General features: G+C 48.1%; 1 protein-coding gene across 1 annotated transcript in view; it reads left to right on the forward strand.

The window, feature by feature from the left end:
* Window positions 1-23109, forward strand: part of PDIA5 (protein disulfide isomerase family A member 5) — an 80629-nt gene that overhangs the window by 40920 nt on the left and 16600 nt on the right. Inside the window, exons 7-11 of the mRNA XM_049785904.1 lie at window positions 895-955; window positions 5349-5416; window positions 11087-11178; window positions 11273-11344; window positions 17896-18032. Of these exons, the coding sequence (XP_049641861.1) occupies window positions 895-955; window positions 5349-5416; window positions 11087-11178; window positions 11273-11344; window positions 17896-18032 (430 nt within the window). The remainder of the gene's footprint in view (window positions 1-894; window positions 956-5348; window positions 5417-11086; window positions 11179-11272; window positions 11345-17895; window positions 18033-23109) is intronic.

A 23109-nucleotide genomic window follows, 5' to 3' on the forward strand; every position in this document is an offset into this window, starting at 1 on the left:
GCATTTGAAATGTGCTCTTATTTTTCTTTGTTCAAAAGAAAAAGGCCTCTCATTTTCTTCTGTGAAAATGGATTAGAGGAGCTTTTCTAAATCAAAATGTCTTTGCTCCATCCTGGTGCATTCCCCTCAGTGCTCAATAGATCTGTTGTTGACTTTGGCGGGTGAAGGTGTGTGTGTGTGTGTGGGGAAGGTCCCTTGTTTCACTTTGCCTGTAGTCTCTCTACTGACAGTTCTTACCATTTGACTTTGTATATTTATTGTATTTATTTTACAGACATATGATGCCTACAAACTCACCAGACACTGCCCAAAGGGTTTTACAATGAAAATGATGCATGAAGTGAAAGCTGTGGGGTGGGGTGGGGTGGAATGGATGGGCTTCCCTTTACTCTGTGCCCAGTGGTGCCTGGCACAGTTGAGGTGCTAGAGAAGCCACAATTGGCAAGCCCCCAGTTATTCTGGGACAGATAGATTCCCTGTCTGGCCTATTTGGTCTTACGTGAAAGTTCCCCCACAGCAAATTCCCCTATAGGTTGCATGAAGAGGGGTGATCTGAGGACCTGTCCTGGAGCACACAGAACCCATTCCAGTCCCCTGGACTCACCCAGATGGAGCACAAAGTAAAGCAAAAGTAGCATGTTTTAGATGAGTCTCCCCACATGGAATGGCTTTTTGAAAAAGTTCACCAAGCCTCTGCCTCCCCATCTAAACAAACTATGCAAGAATTTTTCTAGAATGGTCATCACTAGGTAGTTTTCTTCCAGTTCCTCACATGCCTGACTGCTGCAGGCCTTGAACCAGTCCCCCTGGGATTTCTGTGCTGCCCCTCCCCAATACCCCATAGGCATTTGGGAGGCGCCAACCCACCTGCTGTATCTCTCTATTTATGCTCAGGGTTTTCGAAGGCTCCTGAAGAAGGAAGAGAAGCCTCTGTTGGTGATGTTTTACGCCCCCTGTGAGTAACTGGGGTCCCCTAGTTACTTGGTTTTTGGAGAGGGTTAGCTGGGGGGCTTACAAGAGACTGGACACCAGCCCAGGTTTGCTCTCCTACCTCTCCCTGCAAATCTTTTTCCCCTTACTTGCTCAAAGTCGCACAGCTTCCTCCCCTCCTGCCCTTCCTCTTAGTGTCTCTCTCACTCGAGAATCTCACTTGATTTCTAACAGTCAGGCTACCCTCAGCAATGCTTGGTCTGGTGGTGTGGGCCCAATGGTTTAGCTGTGGGCCCAACAGTTCTCCAGGCCACCTGGGCGATACCTGGGCACTGCAGACTCAGGGCTATGCACCGGCCTAACATGTGTTCTGCCACCTGAGCCACATCCCCAGTCCTCTTCTTGCTCCCTTTACCCTGAGCTTCATCACCAGTGTGACATTCCTCAGGCACCTGTCTCCTGTGAGTCTGGAGTCCCTTTCCTGCTGACCTCATGCCCTGAAGGAGCCCCTGATTTGGGGTGTACAGTCTGTGGTCCTGCTGCTGTTCTGCATCCTCTGGACATCATCTGGTCCATCTGACTCTGGAGAAGCATAGCTGGGTAGAGTGGGGTTGGTGGGGGGGGGGGCGGGGACAAAGACCAGAAAGAAAGGTGGGACAGTGTGGAAAATCATCAATCTATGAATGAGGTAAGAGTGTGAGTGAGAGCATCAGAGAAATCCCTGAGCAAAGAACTAGAAGACCTGGGTTCTAGTCCAGCTTTGCCACTGGACAGTTGAATGTCTTTCCAGGCTTCCCCTCTCTGGGCAGGCCGCCTTTAGTCTGTCTGTAAGAGAAGTGGATGGGTCAGAGAGTGCTTCTCAAACTTTTGTTTCAAGCACATTTTCCTGATTTATCATTGGTTCTAGGAGTATATAGGACGAGGATAAATTTCACACCATTCACCATTAAATGTTCTGGTGCCGGGCCCGGAGAGATAGCATAGCGTGTTTGCCTTGCAAGCAGCCAATCCAGGACCAAAGGTGGTTGGTTCGAATCCCGGTGTCCCATATGGTCCCCCGTGCCTGCCAGGAGCTATTTCTGAGCAGACAGCCAGGAGTAACCCCTGAGCACCACCGGGTGTGACCCAAAAACAAACAAAACAAAACAAAACAAATGTTCTGGTGCCATCACTCCAAAGGCACCTTAACTCGTCTTTAAACCAATTTATTTATGCCAGGAATGGGATAGTGGCCAGGGATTCATATATACAAAGACTACATTCTACTACTGACCTATATTCCTGGCCCTTAAAATTTTGACATTATTTTGGCATTTCATAGTATTACAAGTATTTTGTATTTCATCAGCATTAAATATAAACAAATTATATGTAAGTAAGTGGAAACTGAATTTCAAAAAACCCCACTGACCTTGCCATCTACTTCACCAGATGTATTTGCATGCTGATTTTTTTTTTCTCTTAAAGAAGATACTGGTTATTCCAACTACTTCATAACCTCCTAACAATGGTCAACTAACTGGAACCCCCAAAAAGAATCCTCTTTTGTAAATATTTCAGGGTTGAGGCAATCATGTCTTACTTTGCTCAGGTCTGGCAGTGCTCAGGGGCCCTCAGTGCTATACCTGGTAACTCAGATGTAGATTTGTGTCATGCAGTGTCACGGCTTCAATGTAAGGTGATCAAATGCAAGGACCACTTGAGTCACACCCTCTTAGTGAAAACATTTTGTTGAGACCCAGCTGTACCTATTCATTTCCCTTATTTTGAAGCAGCTTTCAAGCTATGGTAGCAGATTCAATATTGAGGATATGCCCTACAAAGCCCCAGATTCATCTCTGCAAGTTTATCCCTGCAGGCAAATATGTCCAACCTCGTACAGGTCCATAGTGCTAGATGTACAGCTCCTTTCCAGAAAGCTGCTGCCATCCAGAACTGCATATGGTCCCTGAGCCCACCAGGAATGATCATTGAGTGCAGAGTCAGGAATAAGCCCTGAGTACTGCCAGGTTTGAACTAAAATCAAATAGGAAAAAAAAATTCCCAGAAAGCCATCTTAGAAAGTAAAGGTCTGGGGAAAAGTTGGGTACATGGGCATGCCCAGGAACATTCGGGTGGCATAGGCAGTAGCCTGGGTTGTCTATTTACTCTGGAGATTTTACCTCCATCTGGATGTTTCCTATTCTGTCTGGTGACAGACAGCACCATGCTTAGCTCCAACCTAGTGCTTGCCTATGGGTGGAGAGGCCCTATGCTTTTACTTCCAATCTCATGCCTCTGCTCCCAGTGGCCTATACTTGAATCCTCATTCTCTGGGCTTACAGACAGTGGCTGGTTTCACCTATTTTTGTTTTCCCTCCCTCAGAAGGGTCTTATTAACTGCCCAGCCAGGAATTGCTACAGGAGTGATTCTGCCTTCAGAGGCTCCTGAGAACTGGTGCTCTTTTGCCTGACCTTAGAGCCTTCAGGGCCTGAGTGAGATTGAAAGAGTGTAGGTGGTTGTCTGGAAATGTCACACAAGAGCACCAAATACTCTGATGTTTGTACTCTTGTATGAGTACAAGATACTCTGGAATATTTACCTTGAAATGTTTACAAAAGAGGAGTCTTTTTTTGGGTCCAGTTAGCTGACCATTGTTAAGAGGTTATGAAGTAGTTGGAAATACAATACTCAGCAGGCAGAGAGGCAGAAAAGTTATCCTCATACAAAGGAAAACTGAGGTGGAAGGGAGGTTTCCTGTAGTGGTGCAGGAAGGAGGAGCCCTTTAGTTCAAACTTGTGCTGGGCCCTGATATGGGGCAGCCTCCTGGCCCAGGTACCCCCAGACTCCACTGTTAGTGATTCAGAAATCTGTGCTATTATTCTATTCCAAACATCCCTCATGACCTTGTGGGAGACACACTAGTTACCCTCATTGGGAAGGTTAAGGGTAAATGAACCCAGAGCAGTGCCCTTTGTGACTTGAAATCTGGGTCCCCAGGACCTATTGTTTATTCTGTACATGCTAAATGGAAAAGGAAATAAAGGGAAGGTCTGACTTTGGTGGTTTGAGAGTAGCAATTAGTCTTATCTCTCCCTTGGCCTCCCAGTTGAATGAGTTACAAGATAAACTCAGATAGAGATCACAGTCCCAGCTCTATTTTAGGAAAGAGAAATTGGAAACTGACTTCGTTTATAGCATCCTTTACTCTGATCATAGGATCAGCTGGCGGAGCACTGTTTAGGGAGTATGAGAGCTGCTGTGGTTGCAGGATGCAGGCAGAGCTGGCAGAAAGTGCCCATACCTGCAAGGACAGGCCATTGCTTATGCTCCTGGAGGATGAACTTGTGGTCCAGTGGTGTCAGACTCCCATATTTTCATCCTACTGCTAAGGAAAAAGTAGGTGAGGCTTCATGTGTCCCCTTGGTTTCCCTTAGTAGAGGATGGGCAGGATAGAGTGACATCTTCCATCCCTTCTGGACACGTGGCCCTATTGTGCTTAATGTGGTCCTGATGGTCCACATCAGGTCTGGCCTGCAGGGTCTTTCAGGCAGCTCTATTATCTGCTGCTTTCACAGGCAATGTCACAGCCTGCTTTGCAGCAGTGCTGGTCAGGGAGCAGGGGAGGATTGCAGGATCTGTCAGCATCCTAAGAGCCAAGTCAAGTAGTCAAGACTGCTTCAAAAGTGGAGTGGTGTTTAAGGCCAGACGTTCTGGACTGAGTCCCCAGTACTTGGCATCTTGGCTGCTCCAGAAGTGGAAGATCACAATCCCCAGAAATAACTAGACCAAAGGCAGGTACAGAATTCTCTGAAATGAATGCTGGAAGGGGCCTGAGGTGGTCTGTCCACCCAACACCCACCTCATTTGCCCCCCAACTGGAGGAAGGTTCCAGCAAGTAAATGAAAGGTGAGAACTGAATGTTCCCATCCAGGCCCAGACTGTCCCCTGGGGCTAGAGCCAGAAGCTGGCCAGGGCTGGCAGGCTGCCAACCACCGCATAATTGTCCTTGTTAAGGAAAGAAAAGAGGTGTGAAAATCCCTGAAGCCATTGTTTCTGGAACCACCCATTGTGTCCTTAATAGCAGATGACTGGAATTCTTTGGAAGCCCCAGAATGGGTGGTGAGAGGAGATTTTTGGCTGGGCATGATGCTGAGAGCTCTTTTGGCTTCTTGGGTGAATTTCTGCTAACCCAGTATCATCTCTGCCTTCTGCAGCTCAGTGTTCTGCCTTCTCTGGCTATGGGATCTTAGCCAACCCTGCATTCTTGGGCACTCTGTCCTCTGAGGCTTAGGGCCTCTATCCCCTGTTCTCTACGTATCCCTATGTCTGGGGCAGCCTGCTCTTCTGGAGGCAGCTGAACATGTGTCAGGGAGAGGGAACTATGCAGAGCTCAGTGCCATTCATAACCGAGATGTTTCCTCCTGCCTGTGACTAGGGTGTCCCAAATGCAAGAGGATGAAGCTGCCTTTCCAGAAGGCTGCAACGCTGACTCGAGGCCGCTTTGTAAGTGGGGCGCCGGGTCAGGTCAGGCTAGCTGACTCTCCTGCTCACCCCTCCCAACGGAGAGGTGGGGATGAAGGAGACAGGGGAGAGGGTGGGTTCCCCACTGCCACTGGGGCCAGTGAACGTGGATATCTCCCCATCAAGCTGCTGTGACCAAAATGTTGGTCCCTGTGAGAAGACAGTGAAGAAGTGACCAGGAAATTAGCAGGAAGCACAGGAAGTGTGACCTGGAGGCCAGCAGCTAACAGGACATCCTGCAGAGGACACGGTTCAGGATGGGGCACTAAAGTGAGCCAGAGCGCTGATTGGGAGCCCGCAGCTCAGGAGGGGCCTTGCTAGGAATGACACCCTCCTACCTGCACAGAGGCATTTAGTGAGGAATAACAAGAAACCTGAGCCTGGCCCTTCTCAAAAGAGGAGCCCAGAGGATAATTGATGGAGCAGACAGGGATGCCCACCCTGGGCATGGGAGGGGAAGAAGAGTTGCAGAAGAAACAGGCCTTCTGAGAAGAAGCATTGGGGTGTGGGTTATGGGAGGGACAGGCCTCACCTGGAGAACAGAGCATCGCATGCTAATGGGTCTTGCAGCCCAGCCCAGCCCTTCTCTACCAGGGGCCAGTCCAGTGTTAGTTTGCCCTGCGTTGCAGAGGTTTGCAGGGGTGGTTGTTTTTTTTTTTTTTTTTTTTCCTGCTGATTCTTTTTATTTTGTTTTTATAGCTCCAGGAATGTAATTTTTAACTCACCTCAAATACATGGAAGGATTCATATTGGTAGAGTTGCCTTAGTGGGCACAACCTGACAGGGAACTCTGAGACCTTAGATGTGTAAGGTCATGGATCAAATTAGTTATCAAATTCAAAGTCAGTTGTAAAGTTAATGTTTTTAAGATTTATTTTGTGTGTGGAGGGGTGGTGGTGGTGGTGGTGGTGGTGGTGTGGATGTATGTGTGTGTGTGTGTGTGTGTGTGTGTGTGTGTGTGTGTGTGTGTGTCTACTCTACTCCTGCCTATAGGAATTACTCCTGGTAGTGGGCTTCGTGGACCATAGGAAATTCTGGGGATTGAACCTGGGTTAGCTACTTGCAAGGAAAGCGCCTTACCCACTGTACTTTCTCCAACCCCACTGTGTGTGTGTGTGCGCGCGTGTATCTGTGTGGAGGTTTTGAACTGATATCATCCATGCAAGGTAAGGTGCATAACCTTTGAGCTATCTTCCTGGCCCCAGTCTAAAAGTGACTGCAATTGACCCAGTGATGGCTTTGCTCTCAGGTTGTCTGACTCTAATGGGTGCTTCCTCATTTGACCTCATTCAGGGCAGCCCTGTGGTGCTCTATGGCTCTCGCTAATGAATTCCAGTACCTCATGGCCCTGAGGCACACTTCCAGGGAAGTTTTGCTTTTCATTTGGTACTTTAATAAATTCCATGTTTTAATAGATTTTGCCTGGAGAAAAAACTTAATTACTCATAGTATATATGCCCTCACCCATAGACAGTCAGAAATCTGCTCTGCCCAACTTACAGAGGGAGGGTAACTAAGCAGCTCCCCATTGGAGTAGACCAGGATTTGGTGCTAGTCATAAACCTCTTCTGGAAGATTCTCTGCTACTGCTGTTCCTGCTGCCGAACTCAGTATTTGTGACCTCTCCTACACTTCTGCATGGCTTATCTGCTCAGTTTGGTTTGGTTTTAGATTATGGTACTTATCAGGTGACATTAACTATAGTTTGATCGTTTCATGGCAACTATACAGCTTGTGTGCAGGAACTCTGTGGGACACTTGTCTGTTTCTCTGGCATAGAGCACAGGATTGAACTCGGAGTAGGCACTTGTACTTGTCAATGAGAGAGTGAGCACTTGTGGCTGCCCTTCTCTGGTCATGTGTTATACATGGCTCTGTTTTCAGTGAGAGTGTTGTCCCCTGTGTATATGAATTTGAAGGCCAGAAAGAACGTAGGAAGAGCATATGTGGGTCTGGGCTCACACGGTGTCCTTCCCATGGTTGGCTCTGAGAATCATTCATTGTACCTTTGTCCATAGAGAAAAGATCAGAACCTGCATCTACCTGGCCTAACTGAAAAAGTATCAGAAAATTTCAGAGAGATGGGCATCTGGTTCCATGTTCTGCATGCATGGACCCTATCTTCATCCCGGGTGCTACATGGCCCCAAGCACTGCTGGAAGTTGCCTTGGGCCTCTGAGCATTTCTTGGGAGATTCCCCTCCTTCAAAAAAAATATTAGGGGCCAGAGCAGTGGCACAAGCAGTAAGGCGGGGGCCTGGGCGGTGGTGCTAGAGGTAAGGTACCTGCCTTGCCTGCACTAGCCTTGGACGGACATCGGTTCAATCCCCAGTGTCCCATATGGTCCCCCAAGCCAGGAGCGACTTCTGAGTGCATAGCCAGGAGTAACCCCTGAGGGTCACCGGGTGTGGCCCAAAAACCAAAACAAAAAAAAAAAAAACAAAATAAAACAAACAAACAAAAAAAACAAGCAGTAAGGCATCTGCCTTGCCTGCGCTAGCGTAGGACGGACCATGGTTCGATCCCCTAGCATCCCATATGGTCCCCCAAGCCAGGAGTGATTCCTGAGCGCATAGCCAAGAGTAACCCCTGAGCATCACTGGGTGTGGCACAAAAACCAAAAGAAAAAAAATTAAATAATTGAAGTACTCCTTTAGTTCCCACATTTCCTCATCCTCCGTTCTTCCATCTTCAGCAGTTCCTTGATAAACTTCTAGAAAAGTCGGGGGACTGTCCATGGTCCTTAGAGCCTTTCTGGACAAGCCTGACTGGGCCTGGGTGCTTGTTACCTCCACCAGAGGCATCTGTGTGTGTTAGGTGAACTGGCCATTTCTTTGCTCCTGTATTTTCTCTTTTATTTCGTTTCCTTAGAAAATGGTTTCAAGGAAAGTTTTCACCCTTCCTGGCTATATGAAAGAGAAGCTGCAAGCACATCTGGAGGCTGGGCTTATGGTGCAGCCTCAGTTTCTGGAGATTGGGCTCCTGAATAGGAAACTCCTTTCTATCCTGACACAGGTCCAACAAGACTGACCCTTGTCCCAGCTCAGCTCAGTATCTGCAGTCTTGTCTTTATCCCTGCCATGCTGAGCCCTTTTGGTTGACTGTGTCTGCAGTAAGGGTCAAGAAAACTGTCCCTCCCTAGATTTCCTGGGAGCCATCCAACCTGGTGATGTCATTAGGACAGAAGCCAGGCCTGCCTTGTCGGGGGAGGCCTTGTCTTGCCATTTCCCAGACTCAGTCTGCCTCTGTTTTGCTATCATGTGTGTCTAGTGATTCATGATGTCTGTCCCACCCACTCCTGCTAATCAGGATCCTCACATATTTGCTGCCGCCTCTGCTGCTGCTGCTGCTGCTCTGTGCTTTCTGACAGTCGTGCTCAGACTGGTACTGCCTTACCATTAACTGTTCACAGTAAGCCCTTTAGCATGGCCAAGCCTTTTGGTAGCCTTGACCATGATGGACCATCACAGAATGGATCATTGGTCGGGGGGGGGGGGGGAGGGCAGCTTTATAGAGCTCAGTTTTGGTGATGGCTTTTGCCAGCAGGGTGGCATGTCCTGGGATAAAAGGTTTCTAACCTCAGAGTCTCCATTTTCCATTTGTACAATGGCTGATAACACTAGCCCTGTTCCTCTCCTTGGACCATTATTCAAAGGTGTCACAAGCCTCATCATACTCTGCACACCCCCTTCTTCCCTCTCAATGAGTGGGGTACACTCAAGGCACTGTTTTTCCACTGTTCTTCCTTATTAGCATCTTGGAGCAAAGACCTGGGACTTGCTTTCCTTGTCTCCTGCTCTGTCCCTTTGTGATTTTCTGTCTATAGCTTTACCATAAAGCAGTTTCCTGGAGCCTGATATTTTCCCTGGCCTCCATTTTTCTGCCCCATCCCTGCCCCTATGTTAGATTGGCTGTGCTCTCACAGTCTGGATCTATCTAACTGTGATCCCAAACATAGGATGTTTACAGTTCTCTCTGTGTGGAGGACTCTCCCCGAGCACCATGGGTGCTTCTACCTATGAACCTTTTCCTGCTTTTTCTCCCTGCAACTCTGCCCCACATAGCTGCAGGTGCCCACCTGCCCATCATCCCAAGATTGGTTTTGGTCGTGGCTTGCCAGATTGTTGACATGCCCTGAGTGCACACCTTGCTCCTTACAATGCATCCTGTGTGTGATTTTCCCTGGGTCTCAAGCTTCTCCCCCACTTCGGTGCAGGTGGCAAAGGATTGACTTCCTTGCAGAAATTTCTTATGGTTTCACTGTAAGGAGAATGAAAAACCTCAGTCTTAGCAGATGCACAACTAAAGGGTTTGTGTGAAAGAGACTTAAGCAAAAGACCCCACGGTCTTTGAGTATGGACTCTGATTTTTGCCTGTGTTCATGGAATTGAGAGGTTTGTGCAGGGAAGTGATGTCATGCAAAAGGAGGACGTAGAAGATTAATCTTGTGGCAAATGTGCACTGGCTCCAGGGAGATCAATTAGATTAAAAAAAAAAGGAAGAAAGAAAGAAATTTCAAGCAGGGCAGCATTACTGGAACAGACTGCTTAATCAGCCAGGACAATGACCCCAGGGGCTTTTATAGGTTCCCAGGGCTTCTAGTAAGTTCTATTTTAGCCTCTTTCCTTTGTTTCTCGCCACATCCCAAAATGGGCAAGGGAAAATTAAGTGTTTAAGGGAAAATTAAGTGTTCAGTGAACAAACATTTATCGTGCACCTGCATTAATGCCGGGCATTGTGGCTAGATACATTAAAAAAAAAATGCCTGAAAGATGCACTCTCACTGTATGGCTACTGCCACTGAAGCTTTTCTTTTTCTCTCCCTCTGTGTCTCCATGTATTGTTTCGGTCCAGTTCAGTTGGAGGAGTGTTTGGGGGGGTGGGGTGAGGTGGGGCCTTCTCATTTCACATAACAACTACTGATTGTTTTTGCCCATCCCGAAATAGTCTTGTCTGGTCACTATCTGTGATGTCTGTGACATGCAAGTTCTCTTTCAGCCCCAAGCTGTCCTACAGGAGGAGGTTCCCGCTCCAGGATCTGAATTTTAGGGGCCTTTGCTTTCGGAGTGATTCTTGGATCTAGCCCAGTCAGTCACCACCAGGCACAGAGGCACAGAACTGCTGGCATGTCCTTTTCTGATTCAGACTCAGGCTTGGGGTGCCAGATGTGCCCCATGCAGCAGGATGTGTCAGTATCTTAGTGGTGCTCAGGTCAGACCGTGAGAAATGGGTTTACTGGGGTATAGGTAGAGGAGGTCATGTATTGGACAGACAGGTGCTCACTATCCTTGGCCAGGTGTGTACTCAGAGCTTTGAGAATGTGGTCTCTGGGGTGTAGGTGTCAGACCAAGCACAGACCAGGACGGGTCCAAGAAGGAATCAAGACTGCCCCGGGTAGGACAGTGACACCACCTGGCTTGCTGAATGCCCAGAAGAGCAGACAGTGCCCAGGGGTGGCCACACCTGAACATGGTAGGAAGTTGGGGGGAAGATTTCCTCTTCCACCAGAGAAGTTGCTTGGTACTTGGATAGCACTTCCCACAGGGCAGGGAAAGGGAGGCAGCATCCTCAAACTATACAAGAGGGGTGATACAAGACACAAGGGCAGGAGTCTGGGCAAGTGGTAGTCATGTCTGCTGTCCCTTGCTCCTAGGTACTGGCTGGGATGAACGTCTACCCCTCGGAATTTGAAACTATCAAGCAGGAGTACAATGTGCAAGGCTACCCCACCTTCTGCTATTTCGAGTAGGTTCCAGTTTCCCCTCGGCTGACAGGTGCGCTTTTCTCTCCCTGGTGGCATTTGGCACCCCTGCTGAACCCCGTCTTCCTGATCTTCCAGGAAGGGCCAGTTTCTGTTTCACTATGACCACCAGACCACGAACGCTGAAGATATTGTGGAGTGGCTAAAGAAGTAAGTTGGTGCCAGGCTCAGTGAAGGGAGGCACCTGGCGGGCTCTGGCAGGGTGTGGGTCTATTGTTCTGCTAAGGCAAAGACTTGAGGAAGAGGAGGAGAAGGGGGGGGAGTACGGGGAAGGGTTTCTGATGTTACTGTTCTCTGGCCTGAGTCCAGGGAAGCTCTTAAACTGGGGAGGCAGGTCGGCAGGGTTTAGTGTGGCTAAATCCTGTCTCCCCAGCTACCTTCCTTCCCATACCCCCAGAGCTGGCAAGGGCCTCTTTGCTCACCACCAGAAAGTCAGTGACTTTCTGGGACCTTCTTGCCCCTCCTATTCGTGTGGGGTGGAAATGGAGCTTCTCTCCAGGGTGTGAAGTTTGAGGGGAGCAGTCCAGTCAGTGGGGACCTATCCCAAGGACGTCACTAGGAAGCTCCAAGGAGCCACCCCCTTTCTTTGCTTTGCTTTACCCTTTGCTATGTCTCCTTATGCAGCTGCTTCTCAGCCCCTGTGAACATTAGTGATGTGAGGCCTTGAGGGTCCCCGTCCTTCCCTTTAGATCCACACTGCCTTCACCTGCATCCTTTCTAGCAAGGCAAGAACTCAGACTCAAGCGGAAGAGAAAGGCCTGAGTAGTGCGGTGCACCCATCCCTGTGCTTCTGGAAGCCTCCACACCAGCCCATCCAGCTGGGTGTCTGCCTGCTCTCTTGGTCAGTGTGGCACTTGGTAATCACTGACATGTGACCACAGGCTTGCCTGCGCTCAGTTAATGGAATAGCAGTAGCTCTTTGGGGGAGCTCTCCTTGAGCCCCAGACTGTTCTCAGGGCTTCCCATGAATATTCATGCGATCCTCAGAGCAGGCTTTTCAGAAAGAGTATCGGTCCCATTGTTATTATTGTTGTTCATCACCATCATCATCATCATCATCATCATTATGTGGTTTGGGGGCCACACCTATGGTGTTCAGGGCTTACTTCCTGGCTCTGTGCTTAAGAATCATTCCTGGCAGACTTCAGGGACCATATGGGATAATGGAGATTGAACCTGGGTCGGCTGTGTGCAAGACAAATGCCCTACCTGTTGTGCTATAGCAGCAGCGGTCCCACTTATCATTACCTTTATTATTATTCTTACTACTACTAGTAGTAGTATTATTTGGATTTGTGGGCTGTAGATTTCTTGCATGCAAAGTCTGCTCCTTCTGTGCTGCTCTGGGCCCTCTACCTCTTCCCCCTGTTGAACGAGGATATGCTGACTGAGCACATAGTGCTGGCTGGCTACAGCTGGCAGGGTTTGGTACCACTGGGGCAGTCCTGGCTCTCACAAGTTCACTCCCTCCCTGAGTGATGGGTATTTTTTGGTCATGTTACCTGAGGGACACAGGGTTAAAGAATTTGTAATCCACCTAGAAGAAGGTTGAAAATGTGTGTTTTCTGAACAGATGCATTTTTGTGTAGAAAAGATAAAAACCACTACAGTGTCAGAGGTTGAAAATTTCTGTCTTATGTGCCTGAGACCCTGCTGCCTGGATTGGCATAGCAGGAATATCACTTGGCAGCTCTTCCCTCTCTTTCCCAGCCATTAGCCATTATCATGCATCCATTGTCTTAGCTTGGCCCCCCCTCCTGCTTGTCTTTCTCACCCAATAATCAGCCTGTCTTCTCCTTCAGCCACTCATAGCTTCCTCTGCTTTGGGGAAAGTTTTCAGCAAATAGCAATCTTATTTGTCACAAAGCAGAAAATCCGCCTGCTCTCCTCCCCTTCTCTAACCTTCTTCAATTTCCAAACACCCTAGATCTTGGTAGAAGGAAGATCAAGACTTGTTTTTTCAAAAAATCATTCTGAATTGCTTGCTAACCTCCTTGTGTACAAGGGGAGCATATGAGTAGGGTTCCTGAGGTGGGTTATTGACTGCCCACAACCCCCAGCCTGCTACTTGCCCCTCAACTCCCAGCCCTTGCCCCAGCTCCAAGATTCTTGGACCTGCCCCACTTCTGCCTACCTGGCCCTTCTCCCTTCTTGTGAAAAGAAACTTTGTTCTGGGCCACCCTAGGTAGTCCCCATTCCCGGCTGCCCTGCTACCTAGACATCATTGTCAGGAGCCGCTCTTGGTTCTTTTGAGGTGGACATGGGGGCTGGAGAGATAGTAAATCAGTAAAGAACTGGCCTTACATGTGGCTGATCGTAATCTAATACCAAGTACCCCATATGGTTACCTAAGCACTGTTCAGAGTGAGTTCGGAGTAAGTACAGAGCCAGGATTGAGCTCTGAACACCACCAGGTGTGTTTCTCTTCCCCCAAAACATGGAAGTGCAACTTCTTGAGTGAGTGGCCTTATCTCTGCCCCTTTCACACCCACAGCAAAAACAATTGTGTTGGGGCCGGAGAGATAGCATGGAGGGTAGGGCATTTGCCTTGCATGCAGAAGGACGGTGGTTCGAATTCCGGTATCCCATCTGGTCTCCCGAGCCTGCCAGAACCGATTTCTGAGCCTAGAGCCAGGAGGAATCCCTGAACACTGCCGGATATGACCCCAAAACCAAAAATCAAAAAACAAATAAAAAACAAACAAAAAAAAAACCCAAAAAACAAAAACTATTGTGGTGCCAACTGGCTTAATCTCTTAATACCTTTTTCATTTTGAGTCAATTCAAATGCAATATGCCATTAAGATGCTTATTTTTAAAGTGCATCAAAACAGTCAGAAAAGACTTCCCCTATCCAAAAATAAGGTATTGTGATACATGTGTGAATCTTTTGCCAACCCCTTAACCCCCAGTACCCAACTCTGGGCCTTTCCTTGTGTCTTGTCTACTTCATGGGACCCTAGACTCCAGCTTTTGCTCCTTTACCAGGGCTCTCATGAACTATTCTCTGCCTAGATGTTGCTCTTAGCATATCTAAGGACAAAGGCTGGGAATCCAGCTCTCTGTCTTGTGACAAAGCAGAATTCACTCTTTCCCTGGTGTCTCAGGGCAGGGCTATGGGCAGATGAGTCTTTGGGGTCTGCTTTCTTTTCCTCCCTGTGCCTCACACACTGGCTTGGAACTAGAGTATACCACATGCTATGCATGCTGGCTTGCCTCCTGCTTCCTGCCTTCCAGGTTATTTGTATATCAATATGAATAATAATAAAAATAAACACCAGTATTATTGACTCATGGTGCCCAGCTCTGTATCGCCTCATCTTTGGCATGGGTACCTACAGCAGACCAGGATCTGCCCTCTGCCAGCTTTGTGCTTTGGAGCCAAGAACTGGAGCCAAGATAGGAAAAGCACTGAAAGGCAGCATCTCTGCGTCTTGCTTTTCCCCAGAATATTAGATGTAGCTGCTTCAATGCCTCCAAGATCTAGGAAAAAGGGAGCCTTGGCTCATTTGAAGCTGCCGACTCATTGTTTGAAAGATCCTTGTTGTCAGTTATGAGTGATATCCAGAGCATTTGGGCAGTACTTTGCAAATTCACCTTGTCTTACTTCCATGATCTGTCCTGATATACCTGAGGAATAGAACAGCCTACAAATATACCATACTTCTGATTTGATTTGTCTTTATTTCTCTGTCACAGCTAGTCATGCTCAAGCCTTCTGGCTCTGTGCTCAGTAATTACTCCTGGTGGTTCTAGGGATTGAACCAGGATTGACTGTAACCCTAATGTTCTGTCTTCTTAGTCAATATTGGGTGTCTCTCCCCCTCAAGCTGGCAAGTAGAACAAATAACTGTGACCTTGTGATTCACAGGATGGCCATCTCTGTCTCTCAACTACAGAGAATGTTCTTGGACGTTACATAAAGTGTCTTTCTCTTTGTTCATGTGTGTTCTGCTCCTCGGACTTATGGAAAGTAACTTTTCTTTTCCTGGTGTGGTCTGTGCTATTTGAGGTTTACTCTTGTGTTCCCCATGGCTTTTCTTCCCATAATCCTTTAGTTTATTTACCTTTTTTAAAAAAAAATGGGGGACACACCAGGCAATATTCAGGGATCATTCCTGTCTTGCCTGTGCACTCAGGAATTACCCCTGGCAGTTCTCAGGGGACCAGATGGGATGCTGAAGATTGAAATCAGGTCAGCTGCATGTAAGTCAAGTACCCTAGCTATTGTGTTATCTCTCCAGCCTTCTATTGGGCACTCTTAAAGCACTTACTGGGAGCTGCTATTAGATGCAGGCAGGGGCATGGCGAAGAAGGAGCTTCACTCTGCCAAGAAACAACAGCAAAAAATCTGCACCAGTCAGTGCTTGGGTGCTCAAACCTGGGCTTAGTGCGTACCTTCTAACCTGTGCCCCACTCTGCCTGTGCAACCTCTGTGGCCTATGGTTTCCTGGTGGCAGGGGGATTACCAGTCTCATAGAGGAGGCACCATCTGAGGACTGAGCCACTGCAGCTCTCCCTGTGCCTCTGGATTTTAGCCTCAGTCTAGCAATCTGCTTCTCTGGCAGCATGTCCAGGCAGAGCCTTTGCCTTTTCCAACAGTAAAGCCCCCTGCTCCTTGCTGGTTCCTCCTCCTCAGCCTGTATCATTGAGTCCATTTTCTTCTGAAATTACACTGATCTATTTTCCCTCTTTTTACTGTATTATCTTTGTTGTTGTTTTTTTTTTCCTCTGTGTGTATATTTGCACCCTCTCCTATAGTTGTATTGTCTCCAGATAAATGGTCTCCATACTTTTTTTCTTGCAGTATCAGGGCTCAGAACCAAGATTTCACACATATGAGGCATGAGTTTTACCACTGAACCACATCTTGGGCCCCAACTATCCTTTTAACTACTGCCATGGTACTGGGGGATTGAGCTTGGGGCTTCATACATGTATGAAGCATGTGTCCATTCACAAAGCCTAGTCCCCAGCCCTCCCTTCATATTCGACTAGAACTTTCTCAAGTGCTTTTCTATACTTGCGAACCCATCTCTCCTCCATTTTGTGTGTGTGTGTGTGTGTGTGTGTGTGTGTGTGTGTATGGTAGATGTATTTTTAATTGCTTCTATTCTTAAATACAAGTCATTTCATTTGCATAATTAAAAACCAATTTTTTTTAAAGATACTTCAAAGTCACCCCTTGAGAAGCCTCACCTCCATGATTTTCCTTCATCTTATTCTCCCACCCATGCAGGTGGCAACTATAGCTATTTCCTGATGCAACTCTTAGCCAACAAGCATGGGTAATAGTGACTCTTCTCACCCCTGTCTGTCCAGTTCAGGTGGTGTGCCTAGAGCATGTTTGCCATGGAGGTTGCTCTGGCTCTAATTTGGCTTTCCAGGGCAGTCCATGGGGGAGTGGAAGTTCCTGGTTCTCCCTCCACTTCTGTGCTCTGCCCTCCCTGGTGTGGACAACAGTAGCTGATTGGCTCAGTGTCTTTTCTAGTCTTGCCATTTTCAGCAACTGGCCCTAGAAATTCTGCCTTCTTCAAAGGACTTACTGCCTCTTAGCCATGTAGCCTAGGTCATAGATTGCTATTATTATCTTTATTCTTATTACATTTTTTTTTTATTTCTGCCTTAGCAGTCCCTGAAACATTTCTCCTATTTTTACCAGTCCTCGGGTTTAAAAAAGGGTTGAAAACCACAGTTTGGAGTGAATACATACAGATACACTTGATTTTGAGGGATGTGCTGCTATGTTGGGAAATAGATTTTCTACAGTGGGATTAGTGGTGATCTGGCCTTTTCAGAGCAGCCTGTGTTTCTTGGTATTGCTGGGGGCTATTAACTGGCAGTGATGAGTCATTCTTAGGGGCTTAGCCCTAGCCTGGTTCAACATTGGTTGCCCTCTCCCTGCTGCTTCCAACCACATGTCCAAGGCCTCTGTGGAGCCCAGTGAGATGATTCCTGAGGGGCTACTGAGTAGGGTGGCACTCCCAGCTCATCTGGGATAGAGGGGGTCTTGGCAAGTTGCAGATCCTGTTGTGGGAGCCTTGTTCTCATAATCTCTCCATCCTGGCAGCTGGATCATGGCTCTTCTTTGAATGCTGCAGGCTCCTAAGCAGGACCCAAAGATGTTTTGTGCCTTTAACATTTTAAAGTACTTTAAACAACAGAGAAAGCACCAGCCAGAGTGTATGTAGCAGTGATGCAGTGGGGAAATTGTATCCCCAGTTACCTCACCGTTGAAACCAGAGAGCCAGTGACAGAGCTGTCACATGGACACATGGATGGGCCAGGAGATCAGGCAGGTAGCATCTCAGGGTCTGCCAGTTTGATGCCCAGCCACTCTTAGCCAGATTGATTTACGCACATGCAACACCTGGCCTTGGTCAAGCAGTGCTGAACACAACAGCAGTCCCACCAAAGGCTGTGCTTTGCTGTTGCATTGGCTGAGAGGTCAGCAAAGTCTCTGAATACCTGCAAGGAAGCAAGTACTGGCAATCATAACATGGATTGTTGTTGACCAAAGGGTCTTAGCTGAGTACATGCAGGGCCTCAAGGGAATGGTATAGCGGGCAGGGTCAGGCCTCACACAGGGACAAAAAGCTTGAGGTGGTTCTGTATCTGAGCTGGGGTCAGGGTCAGGGGGACCTGATATGGGCTGCCCATCCTGGACCTGCTCTGAGCTCTATCTGTTTTTGGTCTTGCAGTCCACAGCCGCCACAGCCCCCGGTGCCAGAGGTCCCCTGGGCAGATGAGGGCGGCTCTGTTTATCACCTTACCGATGAAGACTTTGACCGCTTTGTGAAGGAGCACTCCTCTGTCCTCGTCATGTTCTACGCCCCATGTAAGTGGAACCTACCACCCTGCCTTGCTCCAACATCCCTCTGGCCACCGCTATAGGCAGCTCCCAGGCACTGGCTTGCTGGGCGCCTCCTCTGTGCCAGATGCTTGTGAGAGTCCTCCAGGTGCTCATGGCCCTCACGATTCCATCTGAGCAGCACAGATGTTCTCAACCCTCAGGATGCATGTGTCCCTTGGCTGAACCTGACAGATGTTGAGTGACTTCCTCCGCACTAGTGTGGGCTGGGAAGTTCGGTTTTAATGGGGCTTTACTTCAGCTGCAAGGACCCTTGGGAATCCTCTAGAGAACCTAATCACTCCTCTGTGCCAGGTGGGCACAGAGGCCAGGGCTAGAGTTGCAAGCCCCCCACTCGCCCCCACCTAGCATCTAGAATGCATCCCTGTTGTGGCCAGTGGACAGTAACAGAAAGGGGTGAATAAAGCCAGAAAGGGGTGAATGAAAGACCATGTGGCTTAGGGATAGTCTGTGTCAGTATGTCTCTCTCCACCTATTTCCATGGAGAATGGAAAGTTGGTTACAGTTCATTGCCTAGAGGGAGACATCTGCTCCTGCAAAGGTGAGCAAGGGGGTGACAGGTTCATAGAGAGAGTCCTGGATGCCAGGATTACTGTTCCAATGGGAGGAAAGAAGTTGATCCCTGTACCTGAGGCTCATGTCAGGGAGAAAGCTCTTCTCTCCTGCCAGCACCTCAGCCCCCGTGATTTCCCAAGAGAAAACCATATGAAGGAGAAAACCAAAAGGCAACTTTCCTTTGGGATCAGCCTCAGTTGTGGCACAATAGCATAGACTGGGGAATCTTTCTTCACTCACCCAGGTGTCTTCAGGCTTGTGCTAAGCATCACCCATATCTGCAGGGGACCATCACCTACTGCAGCACTGGGTTGAGAATATGATCAGCCCATTGCAGAGCAGGAGACTGTTAAGTACACAGGGAAATGTGCCTGTACTGTGTTCATCTGCCCCTGCCCCTCTCACCTTTCTACATAGAGGCCACATCCAGGGCTCTTCCCAGATCCTTCTCTTAGATGATGCTGAGTTCTAGGGATAACTCAGAGGGAAAGTGTTCCAGAGAGGATGCATCCAAGCTCTTCCCAGTTTCCTGATGAAGGGCACTCAATGGTACAGCTTTCTGAGCAGGGCCAAGGGCTATGGCCTGGAGCGCTGCCTGCTCAGCTGTGTTCTCCACTACTCTATGCTCCTTATCAGCCCTGTGCTCGCTGGGCTCTCACACAGCTACTGATGGGTTGAGAGCAGAGATGGTTCTGCATGCTGCACTTTGTGGGTAGCAAAGGCAGATGTGCGCTGGCTGCTTCCCATCCCTTCCTGGGAGCTGTGCCTGCACCCCTGCTCCCCCCTACTCCAGCAGGCCTGTGACCAGAGTCTGCCTGGCTCCTGGAAAAAGGCCGAGGTTTGAACTGTGGGTTGTGGTTTATGCAACACAGCATGAAGAGTCTGTTCCCTTTGAAGAATCCTGGAAAGTGTCCAAAAGCAACATGTACCAGATAGATGGGGATTGTTTAATAGCTGTTTATTATCAACCCTGTTTACATACCGGTATTGTGTGTATGAGTGTATGAGTGTGAGTGTGTTTGTCTGTATTCTTTAAAGGGTCTTAGGGGTGAGCCTTCTAGAGTAGTAGCTGATGCTTGCAGAATCAGTGCCTCTCCCTTTCCCGCTTTACAATGTTCTCTTCCCTTCCTGCACCAGACTTTGCTCATTCCCTTTGTCGTTTCTCAGGCACAGAATAAAGACTTCATATGGAGAAAAAAAAAAAAAACAAGTGAAGTTCTTAGTACTAAACTGGAGGGTGAGCCCTGGAGACTAGCCCGCGTGCCACCTCCATGTACTATCAATAACATCACTGCATCACTGTCAGTAACAAGTCTCTGGACACCTCCCAGCCTCCCAGAGCTCCATGGAGGGGCCTGGACTTAAAGTTTAAGATGGTCAGGTGTGTAAGGATTGGCCAGTCTTCACAGTCCCCATATTCTCTGTTAAGGTGTCTGCCCGTGTCAGCTGTGGATGCCCTACAGCTTGGTTCCTACTGGAAATGGGAGGGAACAGGGCAATAGCATATTCCCCTGAGACTAGGGCCCCCTTAAACCAATGCACAGAGCAGAGGTGCAGCCCACTAGGATCGTTGCTGCAGGTGGCCCTCACCCTGCACCCCTCTTCAGTCACATGGGTTCCAGGCAGTTTTACCCAGACAAAAACACGTTCTCTGAGTGGCTTGCCTCTGTGTACTCAGCCACCAGCCTGGCCTTCATCATGGGTGAAACCAGGCTGCAGTAGGAGACTGCAGGCCAGGACCCACTGCTGGGAGCCCACTACACATGGTTCAGGGTAGGTGGGATACAAGTGCTGCTTCCTGTGCCTTTACTATCTACAGTGACCTTCCGGAGAAGTCAGGCTGTGGAGTGTTGCTTGTCTTCTCCTGGTGCTGCTCTGTAGGATCTGCCACCTGCTCGACCTTAGACAGAGGAGGAGCTGGTGTCTTGTGTCTGACACACTGCTTGAGTGAGCACAGCTGTGTGGGTGCTAAAAAGACCCGAAAAGTGGGCATATCTAGGGACGGTGTCCTTGAGCATCTACCCCACATTGTGCTCAGGAGCCTATAAATAGGCTGCAGAGGACCTAGCCTTTGTAATCATCACACACACACACCACTGCAGACTGCAGGGACTTGCAGCTTGACCCTAGTTCATGCATGCCTTCCTGGCCACAGACAGACATACATGTGTCTCACACACACACACACACACACACACACCACTGTAGACTGCAGGGACTTGCAGCTTGGCCCTAGTTCATGTATGCCTTTCTGAGCCACAGGTTGGGATGAAATGTTTTTCTTCCACACCTGGCCCTGTGTGCTACATCTGCCTCCCTCCACATTCAATGACACAAAACCATCCCTCAGGCTCCAGCTTCGGTGCCACGGAGTTTATTTCTGTGTTGACCATAAAGTAATATAGGATTTACAGAAAATCTGAAGGATTCAAGGAAATGTAAATGGTTAACAAAGATCTCTGGGTGCCAGAGTAGAGTAGAGGAATTAAAATACTTGCCTTGTACACAGCCGACCAGTTTGATGTCCAGCACCACCAGGAGTGATCCCTGAGCACAGAGCCAGGATTAGGCCTTGAACACCCCCGTGTGGCCCAAACCACACACAAAAGAAAAAGCTCCTCACCATCTGTTTTTGAAAGCAGCTTTTCACTTTTTTTTTGGGGGGGGGGTGCATTATTCTTGCTGGTTTTTATTTTCCACTTTTATTTTTTAAATTAACACAGTTAAATACTTTTATTCTGTTGAATGCAGAATTATGCCTTTAAATCTGCTGTCACCTTTTTCAGAGCCACAAATCAACTCACACACTATTGCAACCATTTTGTTGGCAGGAGCAGAAACAGGCTTCCGGCCACATAGGGCTCAGCCATATGCCCCTGCCACACCCGACCTCAGCTGCACTCACTTCTGCCAGCCCCATCTGTACTGTTTCTGTCCCAACAATGAGTTTGGACTTTTATAAAAAGGATTATCCCTGTCTACTTTCCCATGATTTGTTCCTTAAAGGATTTTTGGGGGGCTTTTGGGGTCACACCTGGCAGCACTCAGGGGTTACTCCTGGCTCTATGCTCAGAAATCGCTCCTGGCAGGCTCAGGAAACCATATGGGATGCCAGGATTTGAACCACCGACCTTCTGCATGAAAGGTAAATACCTTACCTCCGTGCTATCTCTCTGGCACCTGAAGATATTTCAGTGTAAATGAAGATGTTGGCTTTTGAGTCTGCCTTCATCTTTATAACCCCTGAGTGTGTTGGTAATTTTGCTGGGACATGCATTTCTTTTTAAAGTTTTAGGCACTGTGGTTTACAATACTGTTAATGGTAGGATTTCATGCATAACACATTCGCATACCACATTCTCCACCAGACTGTCCACTTTCCTCCACCATTGTCCCAGTAGCTCTCCACTCCTGTCTTAGTCTTCCCATTCTCTGCCCTTCCCTCTGGTAACTTCTGACTGAAAACCAGTGTTCTGTTTCTCTTTCCTTTGGGCATGTTTTACTCACACACCTTATTGTTTCTTGTTTCTTTTTTGTTTGTTGGTTGGTTTTGGGGTCATATCCAGCAGCGCTCAAGGGTTACTCCTGGCTCTACGCTCAGAAATCGCTCCTGGCAGGCTTGGGAGACCATATGGGTTGCTGGGATTCGAACCACCGTCCTTCTGCATGCAAGGCAAATGCCCTACCTCCATTCCATCTCTCTGGCCCTCTTTGTTTCTTTATATCCCACATATAGCAGAGATTACTCTGTGACTGTCCTTTTCCCTCTGACTAACCTCACTCAACATGGTACTGTCCAAGTCCCCCACATAGCAGCACATTGCATGATTTCATCTTTTCCTATTATTCCATTGTATAATATGGCACCATAGTTTCTCTACCAGTCACCTGGTTTTGGATACTTGATGTTTTCAGATTTTGGCTCTTGTGAACAGTGCTGCATTGAACATAGCAACTGTTTTCTCTGAATAGTTTTTGGGCCTTTGGGGGTAGATGCCAAGAAGTGGAATTTCTCTGTTATGTGGAAGCACAATTCCTAGTTTTTTTGAGAGGTGCCCTATTGTTTTTAAAAATGGCTGGACCAGTCTACCAAATTATCCCATTGTACAATGAAAGAAACCATAAAATTAACACAGGCTTGGGGCCGGAGAGATAGCATGGAGGTAAGGCATTTGCCTTTCATGCAGGAGGTCATCGGTTCGAATCCCAGCGCCCCATATGGTCCCCTGTGCCTGCCAGGAGCAATTTCTGAGTCTGGAGCCAGGAATAACCCCTGAGCACTGCTGGGTGTCTCTTTTCTTCACATCCATGTCAACACTAGTTGTTTTTGTTCTTTATGATGTGTGCCACTGGTATTAGATGATATCTCATTGTTTTGATTTACATTTTCCTAATAAGTGATGCAAGGCTTTTGTTTGTTTGTGTTTGTTTGTTTCTGAGCCACTTTTAGCAGCACTCAGGGGTTATTCCTGGTTTTGCACTCAGAAAT

This window comes from Suncus etruscus, chromosome 13, assembly GCF_024139225.1.
Source record: "Suncus etruscus isolate mSunEtr1 chromosome 13, mSunEtr1.pri.cur, whole genome shotgun sequence".
In the NCBI taxonomy this organism is placed as follows: domain Eukaryota; kingdom Metazoa; phylum Chordata; class Mammalia; order Eulipotyphla; family Soricidae; genus Suncus; species Suncus etruscus.